Genomic DNA, 22,285 nt, shown 5'->3' with positions numbered 1-22,285 from the left:
CCAGACTATTTTCTTCCAATTCCCAGCTAGGCACTGAAATGCTGGGGAGGCTCTAAGAGTCTTAAGTCTCTTGTCTAAAACTCCACTTAAGATGCACCATAGCCATGAATACCTCACTTGACATAATACTGCCAAAATAATTTTTAAAAAGTATGCATTTTTGTTAGTTTACCAACTGGCATCTTTAAAAAAAGAAAAAAACCCACATTTTTATGTACTCTTCTAGTTCTAGGTCAAATGATTAGTTCTGTGACAAGACAGCATGACACTTTGAGTATGACAGAAGCCCTGATGCTGCAGCAGAGGCTGGGAGTATTAATGGCCAAATCTAGGTGAGTGATTTTTAATTCTGCCGGTTCCCTAGCTGTTTCATTTCTTCCTCATAGCCTTGGTTCACATCTCTCATTTGAAGCAGTGTTGCAGTTCTTGGTTTTCCAAAGTATTAATATTAGAATATATTTGAGACAAAATTACAAGCTTGTATGATTATTAATTACATACCCTTTCTTTGTTGTTCTTGAGATATAGTGGCTATAGTTTATACATCTTAATATACTACAGCTTTCTACTTGCAACTTTAGTGACTTTTCCTGAGCTACTGTGCGGTTAATTTTTTTTTTAATTGTTTAAGTTTGCAGGCATCTGCCTCCAACAGATTTGATCAATCATTTTATGCTGAATGCAAAGTCGATCATGATACTGTAACAGTATGCTGCTATCTATTTCAGTTTCCACTGTCAGAATGTTTGGGGAGGTCTAAGACTGGGCTTTATTATTTGCTGCTAGAAGCATCTGCAACTGACTGCTGTATGGACCAGAGCTTGAAAACCTTTTCTGCAAAATTATATATTCATTGCTAATCTGCATTGCATCTATTGTCACCTGTTGCTCTTTTTAGCAGTGAAATCTCAGAATAAATAGGGTAGCATCAGTAGGTTAACAAGGCCAACATCTGAACGTTACTGTAGTGAGGCATTGTGGGATGCCACAGGGTGGGAAATCAGTGAGAGGTGTTATTACCTGTATCTCCCTTTCTAAACAAAAGGCAGAATTCATAAGCAAAAAAAATGGAATAGTTCAAATAGCAATGGGGTGTATGTGTGAAGACTACTAAAAGTAGTCTAATTAAGAGACTGAGTGGACTAATTAATAAAATTCAGGACTTCACTATGCAAAAAACCACTTGTGTGTAGCATAGCTTCTCTCTTCAACGGTGGAAGCAAATAACCAGCCCCCCAGTTTCACGTTGAGTTGGGAAAAAATATCTGTCAAGTTAATGCCTGTATTCATGTTGTGGCCAGAAATGACATTAGAGAATCTGTGATTTTGACTGTGTCTGATGTTTTGCCTCTTCCTGTATTAATCCAAGCCATGTTGTTATCTTTTCCTGTTAAGCTCTTCATTTCACCTCTGCAGGGGTTTAGTGGCAGATTTAGACATATTTATACAGTCTCTAGGGTAGCAGTATCTTTTCCGAGTGGCTTTTCTGGTCAAGAAGAGGGGAAGAGTTAGCTGCTCTTCATTGTATTGCTTATTTCTCAGCAGACTGAAGTGCTACTTGGATACTACTGCTGCATGCTAATACAAATGCCTGTCTAGAAAGCAAGTCCCGGTTTTCTTAAGGTGACATCAGATTTTTTTTTCTCTTTAGTCAGGAAAAGTTATCTATCAGTTCTGTTTCCCTTCTTGATTCCTAATGTCATATCTCTTGTTGACTTACTAGCTCTCTTCCAGGATTTTGCCCCACTTTTCATTTGTGTAGTGGAAATTTTAGTTCTTATCCAATATAAAGATGATGTAAATGGGTTAAGATTTCTTTTGTCTGACTTTCTTGTATTTAAGAGGGACAAGACACACCACCCCCTGCAAAGTTGTAGAGGGAGAAGCAAGTTCTGAGACTTTGTTTTACAAATATTTTATCATACTGTTTTATGAAAGCTTTACCATACATACAAAAATCTTTAAATGAAAATATAAAAAATATCAAATATTTATTCTTTGTTTCCTTAATTTAGCCATCCTGTTCTGTGTTAGTTGAGTATTTTACTGTTTTATAGCAAATGAAGTAGACTGTGTAACACAATTTAATCCAAACAGAACTTAATAGAAATAAAAAAACCCAAGTTTTAAATTATTTGTGTTTAATGTGGAGGTTTTTCCCTTCCCTTCCTTTGACTTCGATCACATAGTTTTATGTACATTGCTTGGTGGGAAGTATTTAGAAGTGGAAGCACGGAGCCTCACTGCACGGCTGCCAGCACAGGGCTGTCTCCATGCCTGGAACGCCTCCACTGTCCATTGCAGGCCAGCTCTGGAGCTGCCGAAGCCAGGGCAGCCTTTCAGGATTGCCATGTGGGTTCTTTGTGTTGCCTCTGCCTGGTGACCTCCTACTGCCCAGGGCTAGTATGGGCATCACTAGGGCTGAGCTCAGCAGTCTGAACTAGGTAGGGAGTGCTCATGTAGACAGGAATCCAGATAGTTGTCTTGTGTAAAGACCCTGATTTAGGAGATGAGAATTGCACCTAGTAAGTTGCTGTTTTTTGTTTTCCCCCAATTTGCAACTATGGGAATTAAGGTGACAGATCAAATGGATCTGTTTGGTAGTAACCTCAAATTGAATTATTGGTAGGACTTTTAACAGCTCAGTGTTGCCACTCCTTAATGCCAGATCTAACTGAACTGTTTAAAAATATTTGTAGTACTTATCTTTATTTTTTATTTATGACTGCAGAATTCATCATGAATAATTGTAATTTCAGAGAGGAATTTGTGTTGCATTGTTTTGTTGATGATACTCTATTTTTACTTCAACTAAACGATCATTATGGGTTTTTTGTTTCCCTCTTTAGAGATCACATGGTCTTCTAAAGAAGTCATGGGTAGCTGTTGTAGCTGTCCAGATAAAGAATCTGTCCCAGATAACCATCGAAACAAGTTTAAGGTAAGCAACTGATGTGGTTGATGTACTGTGAATTATTCTGTTGCTTTCTTCCAGAGTAGGTCTGTGATTGGAAGAAATTTAAATGAAAGTATGGTGAGAATTACTGAATGGTTAAATTACCAGGTTGCAGGTGTCCGCGGCTACGGGTTTCTCTTGCTGCTTTGAGAAATCCTCTCACCATCAGTTACCAGAGAATTCTCTAGGCTTTTTTTATGATAGTTTTGATCTTCAGGAAAGAGAAGAAGCCCTGTGCTTTTGATCCATCTCCATTTCAGTTGGTAGGACCCAAGTAACATTGTTCCCTCTGGTAGGTTATGGAAGTTAAGGGAGTTGTAAGTATATGAAAAGAGCTATGGGAGAAGTGTGATTATGAACCTGGATCTGGGTTCAGCAATGGAAAATTTTAGGACTGCTGATGTTACTTGAAGATCGCTGCTGATTATAGCCTTTTGAGAACTTTTGTCCTTCACTTGAAGAAATTTTATTTATAAATGTGCTTCTGTTCCTTATCCCTCGAATTTATAAGCTTGTGAACACTTGTTCATGTACTTAACATGAAGCTGCTGAAGTCAGTGACTCTAAACATACCTTTGCATAGTCACACAAGTCAGATTTGTGTCTGTGCTCCAAAATGTCTCTGAGTTGGCAAAGGAATGTAATGCTTCCATACTGAAAAATGATTCATGCATTGCCTTAAGGCAATACTGAAATGAGCTTTAAAACCATGGGAATTTCTGGAGATGTTTAATATTACCAGTATAAAAAGCTGAAGGATAAAGTATTCTTGCTTTTTATGCATTTGACATCACTTTATGTAAGTGCTTCCTATTTTCCTCCTCAGAATTTCTCTATTGTTTTGTGTGAGTTGCTGATTTAGCAGCAGGGGGGAGAAGATGAAAGAATGTAATTTGCAAAATGAAGAAAGTTGGCATAAACCTCAGTGGCAGATGAAACTATTCCTAATTCTTTTCAATTGACTAAATTTCAAGTTGGAAATGTCTCTTTAAAGAGTAACATGAATTGATACCATAGTGAAGATTTTTTTGGTAGTTTTTTTATTGCGTAAGAAAGAATCCCACTAAAAGTAGCATTGTGAGATAAAATACACGTAGAGCAAAATACACATTGTCTGAATTCCATAAAGGATGCGGATGACCTCAAACTGGTGCAAAAGCAGGAAGAGTAAGAGTTTCAGCTTTGTACACATTTTCAGGCAAGATGACCATGGGGTATTTGATTTATTTGTTGACTTTAAAAAGAGGAAAAAAAAAAAAAAATCTAAACCAGTCTGGTGATTCAGCACAGTGCAAGGTTGTACAGGTATGTGAAGGAAGCTTCATCTTGGAGCCCCTTATCATTTTTCATTTGTTTTCCCAACTGTTAGTTGGGGTTATATGAGAAAGCAAATATTTTTTTTATTTATTTTTTTTAAGAAACAAGGCTCTGAAGGATTCCATTATCTGAGGCATTACCTTATCTGTGTGGCAATATTAGAATATGTACATAAAGCCAGGTCTAATAAAAAAAAAAAAAAAACACCTTAAAATCTCTTCTATTTTAAACTTCTCCTTGGATTTTATGAGTCTCATTCATATTGCTCTTAAATATGTATTATTTTAATTCTGGGTTGGGGGAGCAAAGGAACTGTTTTGGTGAGGTGTGGTTTGTTGTTTTTTTTTTTAAATTCTATCTCAAGGATCATAACTAATATGACAGAGCAGATGAAGCACATCAATGAAACATCATTAGTAGTTGTATTGGTGCTCAAAAAAGTACTTACCTAATGCTATTTAACTTCATTTTTATAGGTTATTAATGTGGATGATGATGGTAATGAACTGGGTTCTGGCATAATGGAACTTACAGATACAGAACTAATTTTGTACACCCGTAAAAGGGACTCTGTAAAATGGCACTACCTCTGTCTCCGTCGCTATGGCTATGACTCAAATCTTTTCTCTTTTGAAAGTGGCCGAAGGTGTCAAACTGGACAAGGTATGTGGCATTTTTGTATATAAAGCTTTTTTTGAAATTTATTTGACATTGGAAATCAGCTTTGTTTAAAAAAAAAAAAAAAAGTATAATTTGCCTGTCCTTTGGCAAAGGTTGTAAAGGCGATAGTTTTATATGTGAATGTGGTTTCTGGGGAAAAAAATACCTTATAAGGAATGGTCGTATGGTAAAACGAGGATTTGAGTTGCACATAGTTTTTGGCATTTTAGGTCTGGAGCACTTTATGCCTGTATGTGTGGATACTTCTGATCAACTTAGAAGGTGGTTTTGACAGGGAAATTCTTCTACCTCAAAGGCTGACTTGACTTTCAGGGAGGAGCAGTGAAACCTGAAACTGGAGGAGTCTCCTCATAATTCAAAGAATTCTTTATTTTTAGATTATAAAAGATTGGAGCACTGGTATGAACTGGATATCCCTACTCTATTATTGTCTTAAGCAACACATTTTTGTTTCATCCTTTTCCTAAAACAAATACCACTTTCATTTATATCAGTGACACCATTGTCAAATTTTGACACATTTTCATATTAAGTGTGTAAACTCCAGCTATGCTCAACTATTTTCTGTGTGGCTGTAACTGGAAAAGGATGTCTACCTTTCCAGTTCCCAGATCATGCCTGCTGTGGCCAAGGTTGGCTCCCAGTTAATAACATTTAGGCTTTTATCTCTCTTCACTGCAGCTGTTCCTGAGGTAATAGCTGTTTTGGTTGAAGGTCTCAGCCTCATTTTACATCTTTCTACTGTGATATAGCTGTGTGTAGTTGGAATTCTTATGTATTCATACATTGTGAAATTAAGCTGCATTTTTATTTTCTTACAGATTTTTAGCATTTACTAGTGTGTTTATCAATAATGATACTTAACAATTGGAAATTTATTTTTTTTTATTTCACTAAAAAGTCTGGAATGTCTGGAACTTGATCATAAACAAAGCTGGTCAGTCTTCATTGTCCAAGCAGAGGTAAGGGCAGACAGGTTTTTCTGATAGGAGTTTAGAAGACATTCTCAGTTCATCTCCTAACGAGAAGTGGAGATGTTTTCAAATGTTACAGTATGCTCCACACTAAGCAGATGTTCAGACTTGGAAGAAGAAAGTAATAACCTTTGTTTTGAAGAAAATCACTTTAATTGATTTTGCAGGTTTAATTTACTGCTTCTTCCAAAGGTAAAATAGATAAGAATAAAATTCAATTGAAAATACTATTTTGAAGGGTCTTTTCCATGGCCTATTAGAAAGTCTGCGAAAGTTTCCACCAAGTCTAATTGACTTTTCTGCTTCCCTCCTAACTTTTTTTTTTTTTTAAATAGAGAAGATTAAGCAGGCTGTGTAAGCAGCAACCCTTTCCTCCCTCTTTTGTTTCTTGCATTCCTTCCGTAATATTCAAATACTGTGAATATTGAGAAAAATAAATCTGGCAGAAAATGATCTCTCTCTGCTGCCTTTTTGCAATGGAGCATTGTTCCTGAGACCTACACTGGGTTTTGTGGGTACAGTTGCAAAATTTCATCTTCACTTGGTGAGATGACTGAGAAGTTTTTCATTTGAGAATACCCTCAATACTTCCTAGCAACTTTAACTAATTGAATTAGTCAGTATTCTTGTTTGTGTTCTCCATTTAATCTCAAATTACATCTATTGATAAGTTGTCAGAGTGCACTGATGTTGAAACACTGAGTTTGTGCTAGGAATTAAAAACCTTGAAGACATGTTTTGGGAGCACAGTTAATAGATAATTCAGATAGAAAACTTGGAAGAGCTGGTGTGTCACCATATTGTGTAAGTGACAGATCATATTGTATTTAATGTGAGCGCATTTAATAAAAACCAAGGTTTCATCAAGTTGTTTTTGCTTGCAACATCAGTGCCAATTTGATTCACCTCATATTTTAAGGAATCAGCAATTTAAAAGCATTTAAAAAAAAAAATAGTAAAGGCAGCTGAATTTCTCAGAAACATACTTGGAACTTTTTAAAGCTTGTGAACCTAGATTGTTTTTTAAATTCTATTTTTTGCCCATTAAGATTTAAGTATCTGTTATGAATGTTCAGAAATACACAAAAAAATTAAACATGGACTGTTGTACTTGAGCTGGATCATGTGTTGGGGAAATGTAGTAGAAGATGCTCTACAGCTGCTGTATTGCAAGTATGAAGCTTGTTCACTGTGCCAGCTGAATATTAATTGTTGAGCCTCATTCCTCTTAGCCCATTTGGTATATTCCCAGCTGGGGTTTTGTGAACTTCTATCATGCAGAGCACTTCTGGTAGTTCTGATTTGTCACCGTTCTGCATCCTTAAATAAATATATGATGATAGTAATTGCCAGCTTATTATCATAGTTGCACTTACAGAACTAGCTATATCCGTAGGCAGTTTTTAGTAAAGAGTGTTTTAAGACTGTAATACTCACTTTAAAAAATGAGCACCTGCACCCACGTTTAACAAGCATGTCAACTTTAACTTCATGCTTTCAATGGAAGAATAATCCAAAGCTGCGACTTTGCTGGTGAGGGTAAGTTGGGGCACTCCCTGCTGTTTAAAGGCAAAGTGGCACAATACGCACGCAAAATACATGGTATTGCTGCTAACTTTGTATTCTGTGTCTATCCTTTAGCCTAAAGCAATTGGTGTATTACTGTCTGTTTCACACAGTTTGTCTTATTAGCTTTTCAGTTTAATCTTCTTAAAGAAACTAAACTTTTACCAGTGTTTAAATCCTTTCCTGTTGTGCAGGAATCTTATTTTTACAGCAGTTGAATAGAAATCTGGTTTTTAAAATATTACCTTGTAGTACCACAGTAGTTTCATTTAGTGTTTTCTAAAATTTATTTATTTAACAGGTATACTTTTTATCATCTTAAAAAAAATCTTGCCCTGTTTTGTAGTTTGAGGGGTATTTTTTACCCCTCATTTAGCATTCAAAACTTAGTTTTGCTCTTAACTGAATCAGTTTTCTGTTCTAATTAACTTTTGGTGCATGGGTATCTTATTCTTCTATTAGATAAATATTTAAAAGGTTCTCAGAGTAATTTTATGTGTTTTGGTGCAATGAAAATTTCTTACCATTTTTGCTTCTTTAACAGGTGTTCATTACGTGGATTCCAGTTGTTTTTTTTTTTCTTTAATTTTATACATGGTAAGGCATGTTTCTTATGTTAAAAGATTTTGATTTTTTTTTTCTTGTATATTTACAGGAATCTTTGCCTTTAAATGTGCCCGTGCAGAAGAACTATTTAATATGTTGCAAGAGATAATGCAGAATAATAGCATAAATGTGGTAGAAGAACCAGTAGTAGAAAGGAATAATCATCAAACTGAGTTGGAAGCTCCAAGAACCCCTCGAACACCTACCAGTAAGTATAGTTATACTGTCATATGATGTACCTGAATGTAATATGGTACTTAACTGAAAACAGCATTTAATTTGCATTAAATCTTTAAGTAATTAAAAAGAAAACTAATTTAAAGCTAAGAGGCTAATTACCACTAATGCATTCTCTTGAGGTACTTGCTGAGGATTCTCTTTCAAGAATCCTAAGTCTTGAGAGCAAAACTGCCATAGTCAAGTTCTTCAGCTTTAAGAAACAAGGTCTGGGTACTTAGTTGTTGAGTAAGACTGCTGTTTTGCTGAATTATGAATACATCTATTGAATTGCTTTATAATATAGCACCATATTTTACTTGTATCATTTCTGAGAAATGTTAATGTTGGGCAATGTTCCAAACTTTTTATTAGGGGGAGGAAAAAAAAAAGTAATGGCAATATCACATCTACAGTGAGTTTGGAATCTTTCTTTTGCTGTGAGTAGATGGATGGGTAGAATGAAGTCCTTTCAAAAATACCAGAAGGTTTTTGGTAATCTCAGGCAGATGGTTTGATATTTGAAGCTAAGAATTTCGGGTTATTGATGATTTTGGAGAAATAGAAGCTTAAGTAATTAATTCTCTGTTGGTTAGGGAGACGTTGTTAATGGTAAAAGAGAAGTTGGATAGGGACTTTACTGGGAGGACTGTGGTCTGTAATACACCTAGATTTCAGTGGTTGCTTCAGACATGTTTCCCAGTAAATACCAGGATGCTACACTCTGCAATTTGCTTTCCTTTTCCTTCCCCCTGGCAAATTTGAATCTTGTGAATATTTAATACTGTTTTACTATTTTAATTTCTCTTTTGAAAATTGAAGAATTAAGATGTAAAGCGTCTTACTCATATACAGTAAAATGTTCTATTTTAATATGGTTTTGCTTGTTTTCTAATTGAATCAGCTCCTGGGTTCAGTGCACAAAGTTTACCTAATGGCTATCCCAGATATCCATCTTTTGGAGATGCTTCATCACATCCTTCCAGCAGACATCCTTCTGTCGGAAGTGCACGCCTCCCCTCTGTTGGTGAAGAATCAACACATCCTTTACTTGTAGCAGAGGAACAAGTGGGTATTTTTTTCCCCTCATATGACTTAGGTTCTACATTATTTCAGATTTTTCTACCGCTTGTTCTGTAGGCTTTCATTTGTGTTTTTCAGTATCACGTGTAATGTATTTCTACTGCATGTTAGCTACCTCAGACTCAGAAGAGTGTTTGCTTTACGTCTTGAAAGTAATACTTTGTAGGATAGTTTGCTGAGGAAAAATAACTATTTTAAGTTGCTCTCCATATTTTATATGCAAACAAGATATAGAAAGCATGTATTTATATATGCTTTCCCAACAAATTTCAGTAATTGCTTTTAAACACATAAATTGTACTTTATAATGAGAACTACTTGTCAAAAAGCTTCTCTACACGTAAGTCTTCTATTTGGAAAATAGAAATTATGGAATTATAGAAGGGAGTTCTAGATCTCTGGGTCAAATTTTAAAGTTAGAGGTGGCTGCACAGAGCCTTGTCCTGTCATGCCTTGACTACTCCAAACAAGAGGATTCCACCATGTCTCTGAGCCATGTGTTCCAATGTTTCACCACCTTTGTTGTGAAAGCATTTCTCCCTAATATGTAATCAGATTTTTTTTCTGTTACAGCTGGTGTTCATTGCCCCTTAGCCTTTTGCTGAACGTCTCCAAAAAGGGTCTGGCTCTGTCTTGTCTTTATCTATTAGGTAGCTGAAAACTGTTAGGTGGTTTCCTGGCTTTCTCTTAAGACTGAAAAAGGATGGCGCTCTCAGCTTTTCCTTGTGTGTCGCATGCTCCAGCCCCTCTAATCTTGGCTCGCCACTGGACTTGCTCCAGTGTGGTGGTGTCTGTCTTGTACTGGAGAGCTCAGATTCAGTCTCATAAGTGCTGAATTGACAGTAATAATCACTTTCCTTAACCTACTGGTTGTGCATTTGCTAACACAAACCAATATGCGCATCTGGTTTTCACTGCTGCAGGGGCACACTGCTGACTTACATTCAGCTTACCATCCACCCATATCTCTTGGTGCTTTTCTGCAAGGCTGTTTTCAAGTCAGTTGGTGCCTAGCCTGTACTGTTGGTGCTGTTCCAAACCAGGCAGTGGATTTTGTATTTGCTATTGCTGAACTTCATGAGGTTTCTATGAGATAATTCTCCAGGCTGCTTAGATCCCTCTCAGTGGAAACCCTACCAACCTGGGATAGAGTGAAAACTTTCAGAGGGTGTGTTCTATATTATCATTCAGGTTGTTGATGAAAATGTTAGTTAAGTTCAATAAAATGTAATGTAGTTTAGGAAGACTCTCATGTGTGACAAGAAAGTGTTGGAAACCAGTGAACATAACCAGAGCAAAGTGCAGTGAACTGTCTTGTGGGAAAGGATTTGTTAGGAGCCCCCACAGAAGAGTCCAAGTGTTATTGTTGGAGTTATTGAAGAGTAAGTGAGTTTAAAGAATTGGTTCAGGAGTCAAGTAGAGATAGACGGAGAAGTTGGAGAGGCTGCTGCTGTAAAATAGTACTTCTAGTGTTTGGATATCCAGATACAGAATTAAAAATTAGAGAAGGCATCTATTACTCCAGTTTTTCCCATTCAGCCTTGTGTTGATCCACTGCGGGAACTTGGAGGGATAACCTAGTGGTGTATTCCTGCCTTTCTTAGTGGCATGTGGTGCCAGCTCCTGCTCCTTTTTAATTCTGAGCGCCATAGTTCATACAGAATTGTATATCTTTCTACGTCAGTTTCTGGTATGAGGAGGCTGTTGGCTCTTGAAGAAAGAATGAACTGTTAATCTAGTAGAGCCAATCTCTTCTTATTGCCTGAGTAGTACACAAGGTGAAATCCTGGGCGGTGTGGTGGGGTTTTTTTTCTGTCTTTTTTGGGTTTTTTTGTTTTTGTTTTTTTGTCTTTTAAAAGGGACTGTAGATTTCCTTTGCAGTGTGGAAATTACAAAGATAAATTTAGCCAAAGCAGCTATTGAACTGTTGGTCACTGTCATGGTAAAGGACAACAAAGTAGAGCTCTGCTTCACTGATTTGTCCAAGTGAACTAATAAGCTAAGTTGGAGCAGCCCAAGGTTGCCCTGATCAGAGCAGAGCTGGAATAGAACTGGAGAAGCTGTAACTAGAGCACAACTAAGTTAAAACATAAAATCAACATAATTATTAATGTAGGATGTAAATTCTGTTCTTCTGTTAGAGTAACATTAACAAAACCAGCAACAAAATTTCAGGGGGAAAAACCCAAAACTGAGCACAGTTCAGCAAAATGTGAAAGAGATGACCTTTGCTCTTAAACAGCTGCTATCACTAGATTTGGTTTTCAGGTATTTTGATTAAAAAAATGTGGGGGGTTAAGAAGGAAATAAATTTGCAGAGGAAAAAAAAAAGTGCAAATAGCACTGGAATTTCTTTTTTTTTCTTCCCCTTTTAGGTGCACACTTATGTCAACACTACTGGGGTACAAGAGGAAAGAAAAAATCGATCAAGTGTGCATGCGCCACTGGAATCAAAGCTTTCAAACACTGAAACAACTAAAGTGAAAGAAGATCAGATGTATGCCGATGACAGAGATGCTCAGGTTCTCCTGGAGCCTGAAGGAGTCAAGTTTGTTTTAGGACCAACACCTGTTCAGAGGCAGTTAATGGAAAGAGAGAAACTGGAGCAACTTGGGAGAGACCAAGTTAGCGGCAGCAGCACAAATAACACTGAATGGGACACTGGGTACGACAGTGATGAACGTAGAGAAACACCATCTGGTAATAAATTAGTGTATGAAAATATAAATAGGTTATCAATCCCTAGTGCCTCAGGGGTCAGGAGAGGTCGTTTGACATCAACCAGTACCTCAGACACCCAGAACATTAACAACTCTGCTCAGAGGAGAACTGCGCTGTTGAACTATGAGAACTTGCCATCCTTGCCTCCTGTTTGGGAAGCCCGCAAGCTGAGTAGAGATGAAGATGACAGTTTAGGACCAAAGACCCCATCTCTGAATGGCTACCACAATAACCTAGATCCAATGCATAATTATGTCAATACAGAGAATGTAACAGTACCAGCAAGTGCTCATAAAGTAGAATTTACACGACGTCGGGACTGTACCCCAACAGTCTTTAACTTTGACATTAGGCGTCCAAGTTTAGAACACAGGCAGCTCAACTATATACAGGTTGACTTGGAAGGTGGTAGTGACTCCGACAACCCTCAGACTCCAAAAACCCCCACCACTCCACTTCCGCAAACTCCAACCAGGCGCACAGAGCTGTATGCTGTGATAGACATTGAAAGAACTGCTGCTATGTCAAGCTTGCAAAAAGCACTGCCCCGAGATGATGGTACTTCTAGGAAAACTAGACATAACAGTACTGACCTGCCTATGTGAGCCTGGAAAGCATTAAATCATTTGCACCTTTTGTGAAGTTTATGAAATTGAAGATGCAAATACTTTGCATTTCTTAACACTAACGCCTTTTATAGACTAATAGAGCTTTTTCTGCATACTTCATGTACTTGTCTAACTAAAGGGAATTAATGTAGAGCAAGTATTCATTGAGGTAACACTATTTCATTCTACAGTAGTAGTAATTACTGCATAGCAGCATCACCACCTTTCACAGTGCCTCTTTAAATTGATTATAGAGTCTGAGTGACATGCCAGTTTTGAATTTATAAATATTCTGGTCTGGTGCCTATACTCATTAATGGCAATTATAACACTTTTTAAAGCCTCTTGATATGTGCATTATTAGCAGGTAAACCTAATTTTTCAAGATACCTATCTTACATTCATTCCTCATTGAAGTGGCTCCTCCAGAATGAAATGTATGTAATGCATTAATTCAGTCAGTTTGACGTACACCATATATTGGTTCATCTCAAGGGATATAAACAACACACCTTTTTTTGTCTGTCTGTCTTTTTTTTTTTAAGACTGTGTGGGCAAGAAGGCCTCTAATTCTTGATAGTTCTCCTAACGTGTGATATTTGAGAGGTCACATCGAAGTTCATTGATCAGAGCTATTAATGCATCTAAACCCAGCCTTAAGCTCCTTCTGCTAGAAGAGAATTCGAAGTAGCATAAAGTTCCCTGTGAAATCTTGACAGAATTTTAATCTCATTAGAGTTTTGGGGGTTTTTGTGACGGAATTCACAGGTTGGATGAATGAATTAAGGCCCTCTTGTCATCTCTTAGTTCAGTGTGCCTTCCTTTCTTTGCATTTGTATGTTTCTTTTTTATCTGTTCGTAATGTCTTGTTTTAAAAGTCAAAATTTTGTACATAGCTTTAATTATTGTTCAGGGTCGTTTATGTGTTTGTCTTGCTCTGCATTTGACAAAGAAAGACTCTTGAAGGTCAAATGGTTGTCTTTTGTCCAGTGTTCTACTTTTTCATGCCTGACAGAAATATCCCAGCTCTCCAGCAGCATGCATTATTGCACAACTGGAAAGGTTTATTATGCAGTTATTGTCTTCCTCTAAAGCATCAGATACAGGTTACACGGGAGGCAGGGTACTGGACTTGATTGTTCTTTATAGAAAATTGTACGTTCTAGCAATGTGCATCCATAGTTGATAGTATAATTTAGAAAGATATGTATTAAATTATCTGAAGGTAGTATTATCTACAAGCATATTTTATTTCCTTTTGCAGTTGGTGAACTTGGTTACAATGATGGCTGCTCAGTGTTACAGGTACATCGAGATAGAATGTTTGTTGAATATGCCAGATGCACTCTTAGCAGAAATTTGTTCGTTTTTTTTTTTTAATACTCTGAATAATTTTAGAATTCTGGCAGTATTGCAGGTGCACCTTGGTACTAGCAGCAGAAGAGATTACTTTTGAGCCTGTGATTGCAAAGAAACTGACACTTGTGTGAACTGGTGTGATGTAAAATAACCCTTGAACTGTGAGTGAGGAAATCATGCAAGAAAAGCCATCTGGAGATCTGAGAAAGAATTAAGGGTCTTCATGCAGTATTTGAATTGAAGTTTTATTAAAAACAAACTACAATTATTCTCAGTCTTTTAAATTGGAGTGTACTCCTTTTTTATCTTTTTCTTTAGTCTTATCTCAGTTTAGCAGTGGTAGCACCTGAAGAATACGCATCTTGCCACACCATTAGGGGGGATATCAGGCAACCTTTTCACTCTTGACTGTCATCGTTCTTCATAGACTATGGTACTGAAATACCAGATGCACAAAGAACATAATTTGCAGGGGTAAAAGAGGGGTAAAAGATGGGAGTCATTGAGACTATTGTGAGGAACTTCAGTGAGATTAAAAAAAAATTAATGTTTCGTGGTCAACCTATGCATACTCTTGTGATAGACCCAGTGACTTGTGGGGAGACCTTGGTACTCAAGAAGGTAATGACTACATAGCGCTAGATATTTTACAGGTCTGCAGTGTTAGTGGTCCTTCACATCTTTGCCATTGCCTCACCTTATGCTATGAACCAGTCTTTGTACTGAAGAGAAGTTGCCAAGTATTTGCAAAATACTTACTGGGTTAATGATAGTGGCGTGATTCTTCTTAACTTTTAGCTCACTTAAATTTGTGAGCCGAACTAACGTTTCAGCACATGTTTTAAGGCAAATGTGTTTGATCTAGCTAGCTGTCTTGAAATATTTGGTCCTCAACTGTATAATATGGGTGTTTTGGAAATACTAATTAATTCGACCCTTAAAACACACCTGTGAGGCAGGGCAATAATACTCTTAATTGACAAATAGGGAAACAGAGGCTTCACATAAGTGACCTGCTGAAATTACAACAACCAACCATGTCCCTCCTTAGTTCTGTTGCACTGTCCTGTGCATTTATCTTGAATAGCCTTAGATACAAGGGATGGTGTGAGTAGTTTGGTTTTTTTTAATGTTGTTGCAAGTTTCACAATACTTCATAGGGGGTGTTTTCTTAGCTCTGGTCCCCAGAATTGAGAACCTACTGGAATTTCAACCTTCTGTAGCTTTAATTAATTAACATGCCTGACAACTTGTTTTCCAGGACTAATTTTTTACCCTCTTACATTTTACAGGTGGGATAATGCTTTCTCATTTTGTGTATGCTGCAAACATACTGAGTAGTCCTTATTACCTGTGCTACTCATCTTCAGCATTCCTTATTTTCTGCCCCTTGAAGTAGATGTAGTTGCAATGCACTTTACCCTTTGAGACTTGGTAAATATTTTTTCAGTTCAGTCTCTTTTAAAGGCTGTGATGTTAGGTTTAGTGTCTGTAATCTAGGATTCAGGTTTCAGCTGAAATCTCTCTACAGTATTTAGATCATATTTATTTTGGGCCCACAGGTGTATAGACTGAGAAACTACAAATATGTAAACATTTTCTTTAGCAACTGAGACATGGTAAGTTTACATAAACTAGGTCCTTCAAAAATGGCACCATTTCCATCAGTTCCACTTTTCACTCATAACATGCAGTTGGCTGCTACCCTTCATTTGACCCCACATTTGACAAGGGAAAGCCTTTAACTGTAGGTATTCCTTTAATACAGTGATTAGGGAAAGACATACGTTAGTGTATCTTCTAAACAAGGAGTCGGAGTTGATAAAAAAGATGAAATGGCGACCAAAACTACATAATAAAGATTGTACTAGAAATATAGTTAGTGAGAATCCATTGGTTATATCAGCAAAATATTTTTTTCTCAAATTGATGTCAAGAGGAGGACCAATTTTTTTAATTTTGTGGTGTTTCTTGGTGACTCTGTAGAACAATATAAAAAACACCATTCTTAAAACCTTAATTCTCATTATAGCATTTTTTGTTTCCCCTGATAAATGCATTTTGTATATGACAGGGGTTGAATGTAATGGTGTGTGTTGAAGCACTATTCCTGTTCTTATTAAATTCTACAGAACTTTTATACAAATCTGAAATGTACAGATAGACATTTCATATCATAAACTGCTTAATTCATTCCCCCTCCCTGCCCTCCCAGTGTTTGGATGTGTGTGTGTGTGTGTGTGTGAAGGTGACAGGGCAGCAGTTGATTTTTCTGGTTTTATAGCAGTGTGTGTTGGCTTAAAATCTGGCTATCATTGTTTTTGTTTTACAGTTTACCACTTCTCAATGAGACAGTCAGGAAGGAGAAGATTGTCTTTATTCACTGTTAGTGAAGTAAAAATGCAAGTTCTGATTAATGATAGTTACTACTTTGAGCATATAATGATGTGTTTGATTTGGACCTCTATTTCTAAGCAGTATTCTCCTCTTTGTTTAAGGTGAGATCAATGGTGAAATTCAATTTCTGCACTGTACTAATTTATTTAATGGCTGCAAATAAGATGAAACTGATTTAGTAGTGGACTTAAATCTGAAATTCTCCTATTTCCCCTAAAGAAGTTTGGCCCTCCAGTTGGATAGATAGAATTAGGTATTTTTAGAATTTAATGATAAGATCTTTCCCATCTTTTCCTTGAGGTAGCAATTCAGGCATTTATATTTGACAGTATTTACTTAATATAAACATAAGTTCATTTATGATATCTTTATTTTAAATTCATATACACTCCAAGAAAAAAAAAAATGAGAAGAAATTCCACCACAAAAAACTGCGTTAAGATGGAGTTGAGGTTGCTGATGTCCTTCTTACAGAGCATATATTAAAAAGACAGGAAGTCGTAAGTTAAGATTCTTTCATAGTCTTTAGGAATTCCTCTTTTGGACAAAATGAGTGAATAATAATTTAAAAAATTAGCAGCTGTAACTCTGACCATTTATACATTATTTCTTGTGATACTGTGCTGTAAGGTTTGTGACTGTCATATATTATCCTAACACGGTGTTTACTCCAGATTAACGCAGTATTTTGTTTGGAAATATGTAGATGTACAGATAGAAATAGAATATGAGAGATAAAGTTACCTTTAAAGTTGATGAAACAAGTGTTGGACATTTCTATATTTTTATATATTACAAAGGGCATTTTGAAATTTTTCTTGCAGTTTTAGTAATTATTTAGTGTGGTAATATACATATATTGTGACAATGTCTTCTGCTATATCCATTACTTTGGTGTAATTCTATTTTATGTAGCAAATATGTGTATATACAAAGGAGATTATGTAAAAAATGATTAAGAAATAGGCTCAAACCCTTAATACAGGGACCGTCTTCCTCTGTGTCTGCAAAGTACTTAATGCCTTGGGGTCCCAGCCACAGCTTATGTCTGAGATCCGTGGTGACCGAATTGCCAAGCGATGAGCGTGGAGGAGCAGCCCCTTTGCTTTCCACGAGAAGCCTTAGTACAAAAGGTGCTGTGAAGCTCACCTTGCCACTCCCTGGTGCAGGGGCTGTGCTCTGCATGGTCATTCCCAGCGCCACCTGCCAACAGCCCAGAGAGCCCAGAGTCCGTGTGTCCTTTGCTCCAGTCTTTCCCTTTGGCAGTAGGAAAGGAAGTCTGAGGTGAGAGCTTTGATGTCAGCAGGAAATCTTCCTTGTTAGCAGGGCGATCCTTCCGGAGCTTGTTCGGGTCTCATGCAGTGTCCTTTGAAGCCAGATGAATGATTCTTGTTGACTTCAAGGGCCACTGGATGTGTTCCTGCAAGATTTAAGTTCTGCTGATGTAACAGCTCTGTTACACCTGAGGACCTGGTTGGTCAAGTTCTTCAGGAATGGTCTAAAAATACTGTAAAAATATAAATATATTTAATTACATGTACTGAAAAAAGAAATCCTATTTGTTGTGGTCAGAGTTCAGATTATTATGTGAATTTTGATTTCTTAGTCATATTTGCATATATATTGCTTTAACTATTATGTATGAAAGAGGAAGTGACTCTAAAGTGTGTGAAAGATCAGGATTACACCTGTTTTTTTAATGGTTATCTTATTTAGGAATGGATGTCAGCAAATTTAACTCCATACTAATGCAGTTTTTTTGCATTAGAATATGTGTGTATATCATACACCACATTTTATATATAATATATTATATATTTGGTACTAACTTTGTATTTTCCTTGGAATTTTGCCAAATCTCAAACACAGATGTTCTCACTTGTGAGACTTTGGTACTTAATAACTGAATGTATATGAAATGCTCTGGTATGAAAGGAAAGAGTGTTGTATGGTGTCCCACAATACAGATGTCTCAACCAGCAGGCACATTGCCTTTCTCGCATCTCGCTTCATTGTAGCATCACCTTTCATCTCCTGAAAAACAGTCTGTGTTTTAACTAAACTGCAGACCTGCCATTACAGTACAGCTGAATACTGCGCTGGCATGAAAGCTGACTGGTAGTAGTAAGAATACAGTAGTCACCAGTGTGCCACAAATGCATTTATTAAATGCAGAAATAGACATTTCTACAAAGGCCAAAATCTTATGTTGTATGTTCCTTTCTTGTCATTACATTGTATGATATTGTAAGATTATTGTATGTCCTAATTTGCATTATAAAATGTTTTTTCCTACTTAAAGGCATAAATATAGCAACTTTGTATAAAGGTAGCTTTCTAGATTTTTATTTCTTTTATATAAAAAAGTCTAAACAGTGGGAGTACCATTGCCAAATTGTTTATAAAATTTTCATTAATTTGCCCTGTTCAATGAATTTGTTTTTACAAACATTCCGTATTTCTTTTATTAAAAAAGTGATGATATACTATGCAGAAAGAGTGTATTTTTATGCTATTCCACATTAATCTTAAAAAAAAAAAAAATTTTCACTTGTTTTAAGCTGTCAGTGAGAAAGCTTACCAAATATGCATTTTTAAAAAATGTATTATGTATTATGACAACATTTTTTCCCCTTTAACAGTGCCAACTTCATTTGGAAAAAAAAATAAAAATTGTAGCATGGCAATAAACTATTGATTTTATATTGAAAATCGTCTGTGGGTTACTTCAGTGATTTCCCAGTGTTAGTGTTGCTGTATTGTATTTCATTGGCAAAGCCTTTTTTGCTTTTCTTTAAATCATTGCTTCAGGTACCTGTCTATTTCCACACACACACACACTTGTATTCCACTCGTTATCGGTGGTAAAGAAAGCCAAAACCAGAACGCGATGACCTGGAGTCTAAATTTTTCCCCAAGCTTTTGTTTCATTTCTACTAGTGTTCTGTCATGTATTTCTCATGTAGGTAATCTTAGAAACTTTTTTTGTTTTGGTAGTACTGCACTAGTACTGCTGTTGTCAACTGCTGGCTAGTGAATCATGTGCCAGCAATTTGAATGTGCTCCTTTCTTGGTTATTAAAAGACTAAGATTTCTAAAACCTAAATGGGCTTTGTTAGCATAGTGCTGGTAAATTCAAGTAAGTAATAAGAAAATACAAGGTTGAAGTCCTGTCTAGATAGACTTTTTGCTTTCTCTGGAGACTAAAATATGGCAGTGATTTACCAAAATTACACATCTCCTCTCCCTCCAAAGTCACTGTTGTAAGGCATAATTTAAATAATGATGTTACTAGCCAACAAATGAACAAAACCCTAGAAATGTCAGGAGAAGTTTTGTTTTCAGAATCTCTTAAGAAACAACGTTAAGTGTTTATTGCACTATGTTGGTTAGGTAACTTGGATGTCTGAAAACTTAGTTTTTGATAAGCTTTTCATATCCCTGGCTAACAGCTTTGCAGTGTTCCTAACAAGAGTGGCTTCTTGGCAGTCCATCATGCTCCGTGTTTCCATATTTACATGATGCAGACTTATATAGAAACTTTCATTCTTTGTACCTTCGTTTCTAATAGGAAGGCTTTCCAGTAATGTTTGTTGAAATGCTTGAGTGCACTAGTTCTAATGTTGACAGTAGGTATAACATATGCAGTTAGAGAATGAATTGCTAGCAATATTATAACGAAAACATCATGCAGCCAATTCCAAGTGATTCCAATTAAAATATGCATTCTTGACCTAATGGTGCTTTGTTCAGAACTAAATTTTGAAGTCAGCTCAGAGTAGATGGCATTAAACAGCCAAGAGCTGACCTTCCAGCCATACATGCCTAGTACTAGCATTTCCAGTAATTATATAAACAGGCCTTGGTAAAATCCCTGTACATAAATCACAATAATATATCTGTTAGTTTTCATTTGGGAGCACCTGAAGAGTCGGATTTTTGTGAAGTCTCTGTTTTCCTTCCCTCCTCAAACTTGTATCTGCTTGGAGGCTTCAGTGACTGGTTTGACAGACGTAAGCCTCAAGCTACATGCTCTGGTTGGTGCCTGAATTATGGGTTCCTGGAGAAAGCAAGGAACAGTTGCTGCTTTACTATTCCTAAATCATTAATGCTCAGCTGTAAGCAGAAGGTCTCGATCTGTATTAAGGCACAACTGGTAGATATGGAGATGAGGAAGTATGACTGAGAATTCATTTTTGAGCAACCAAGCTTGTGTTTCGCTCTGAGCTATCTGATGTCTCAAAATGTCTTGGACTGAAACACACTCGAGAGATGAAGTGATTTACAAAGCGTATGTGTTTATGAAAATATTTAAATGAGGCACATTTTTCCTTTGATTATTCACAGTGTGACCTTACAAACTGCTGTTGGAACAACAGAGGCGAGGTCACTGCGCAGCTGGAAATGAGAGGCAGGAACCCAGAACTCAAGTTGGGCTCTTGTTATTTGGGTGTCACTACTTTTACCCATTATAAATCAGAGCTCAGCAATAGTCAAAAACCCCCTAAGCCAAACTTAAAAATTCCATGTAGTAGTTCATAGAAGAACTACCTATGAGCATTTGATCTTCCAAAGGCTGTAACTTGCTGAGTGTCTGAGGCACTTTAAGCATTTTTTTTCCCCCCAGCTCACACCACAGTAGCATCGAATGTGACAACACTCTAATTCTGAGATAAAAATAGTTAACATTGTTTTAGCTGGGTTATTAGCCCTAGCCAAAACTTAAGATACTTTTCTATGTAACTATGAGGAAAAGTGAAGATGTTAAAGTTCTTAGTATTCTAGTTTTCAGAACAAGGTTAGAGGGAAAAACATCTCTAAGACTTGGAAAACAAAGCAAAAAGCCCAAAGAACTTGAGAAATACACTAACCAGGTGTTGACCTACTTGAAACCAGAGATAGATGTGAAAGTTGGTCAGGTTATTTTTTGCCTTCTCCCTTGGGATAGATACCTGTCTTTGACCAGTTTGAAACTAGAACAACCAGCTTTGCATATATCCCAAGAGATTTGTATCTGGCAGCAGTAAGAATACCAGCTCGAATTAATCCTGGAGGAACAAGTCTTACAAACCAATTCACTTTTTTTTTTTTTTTTTTTTTTAGGAAAAGTTGTGACAGAACAGGGCTTGGATGTGGTCTCATGCATCTGCAAAGCTGCCAAGAGAACAGTTACCGATTTTTTAATATAGAAATGAAGCATGTGTTGAATGGGATTGTGCTGGGCTATCTCATGTTCACCGCTTTTAATTGGCGATGTGGATGATGTGATAGCAGGTAGCTGGGATGGTCTCGCAAGCGCACTGGAGGTCAGGAGTAGTAATTTTAAAAAGTTTTGACCGGTTTGAGAACTGACTTCCAGGAATACGATGCAATTAAACTGGGGCAACTGCAAGCTCATTCGCTGAGGCTGAAATAACTTTGTACAGAAATACAGTGTAAAGTAAGCACCTAGATGGCAGCTCTTCATAGGAAGGTTAGCAGGCCGCGGCGCACTGCCAGGCAAACCCAGGTCCGGTGCTGCCGTACAATGGCCGCCATTCCACAGAACGAGGGAAGAGGCAACAGGTCTGTAAACCACGTAACTCATTAAATAATCCGGCAGGTTGGTGCCCCAGGAGAGCGCAGGCCGCGCCGCGCCGCCTGCCCTCAGGGGACGGACTGCGGCTCCCAGGGTGCCGCGCGCCGCCGGAAGAGATGGCTCCTTGACGTCACTTCCGCCCGGAGCTCGTGGGGTTGCGCGCTGGGGCTCTGGTGGCGGCGGCGGTTGGCGGGTCCCGGCGGCGGCACCGGCACCGGCACCA

The 22,285-nt window shown here is 37.2% G+C and overlaps 1 protein-coding gene across 3 annotated transcripts; it reads left to right on the top strand.

Moving 5' to 3' along the window:
- The first annotated feature begins 224 nt into the window (after positions 1-224).
- On the top strand, positions 225-16,321 carry FRS2 (fibroblast growth factor receptor substrate 2). Of its 3 annotated transcripts, XM_026867934.1 has the most exons (8): positions 225-332; positions 2,850-2,941; positions 4,750-4,936; positions 5,856-5,916; positions 7,436-7,467; positions 8,150-8,308; positions 9,221-9,384; positions 11,775-16,321. In XM_026867934.1, the coding sequence occupies exons 2-8, from the start codon at positions 2,876-2,878 to the stop codon at positions 12,723-12,725; spliced, it is 1,620 nt and encodes a 539-aa protein (XP_026723735.1). In that variant the 5' UTR covers positions 225-332; positions 2,850-2,875; the 3' UTR covers positions 12,726-16,321. The 3 variants fall into 3 exon arrangements, with proteins under 3 accessions (XP_026723735.1, XP_026723737.1, XP_026723738.1); XM_026867936.1 differs by lacking the exons at positions 5,856-5,916; positions 7,436-7,467; XM_026867937.1 differs by lacking the exons at positions 225-332; positions 2,850-2,941; positions 5,856-5,916 and having other exon boundaries at positions 4,839-4,936.
- Positions 16,322-22,285: the final 5,964 nt, after the last annotated feature.

This window comes from Athene cunicularia (genome assembly GCF_003259725.1).
Source record: "Athene cunicularia isolate RWA chromosome 1 unlocalized genomic scaffold, athCun1 chr1_part2, whole genome shotgun sequence".
NCBI lineage: Eukaryota > Metazoa > Chordata > Aves > Strigiformes > Strigidae > Athene > Athene cunicularia.
The sequence above is the reverse complement of the archived record's forward strand: the minus strand, read 5'-3'. Positions and strand labels throughout refer to the sequence as shown.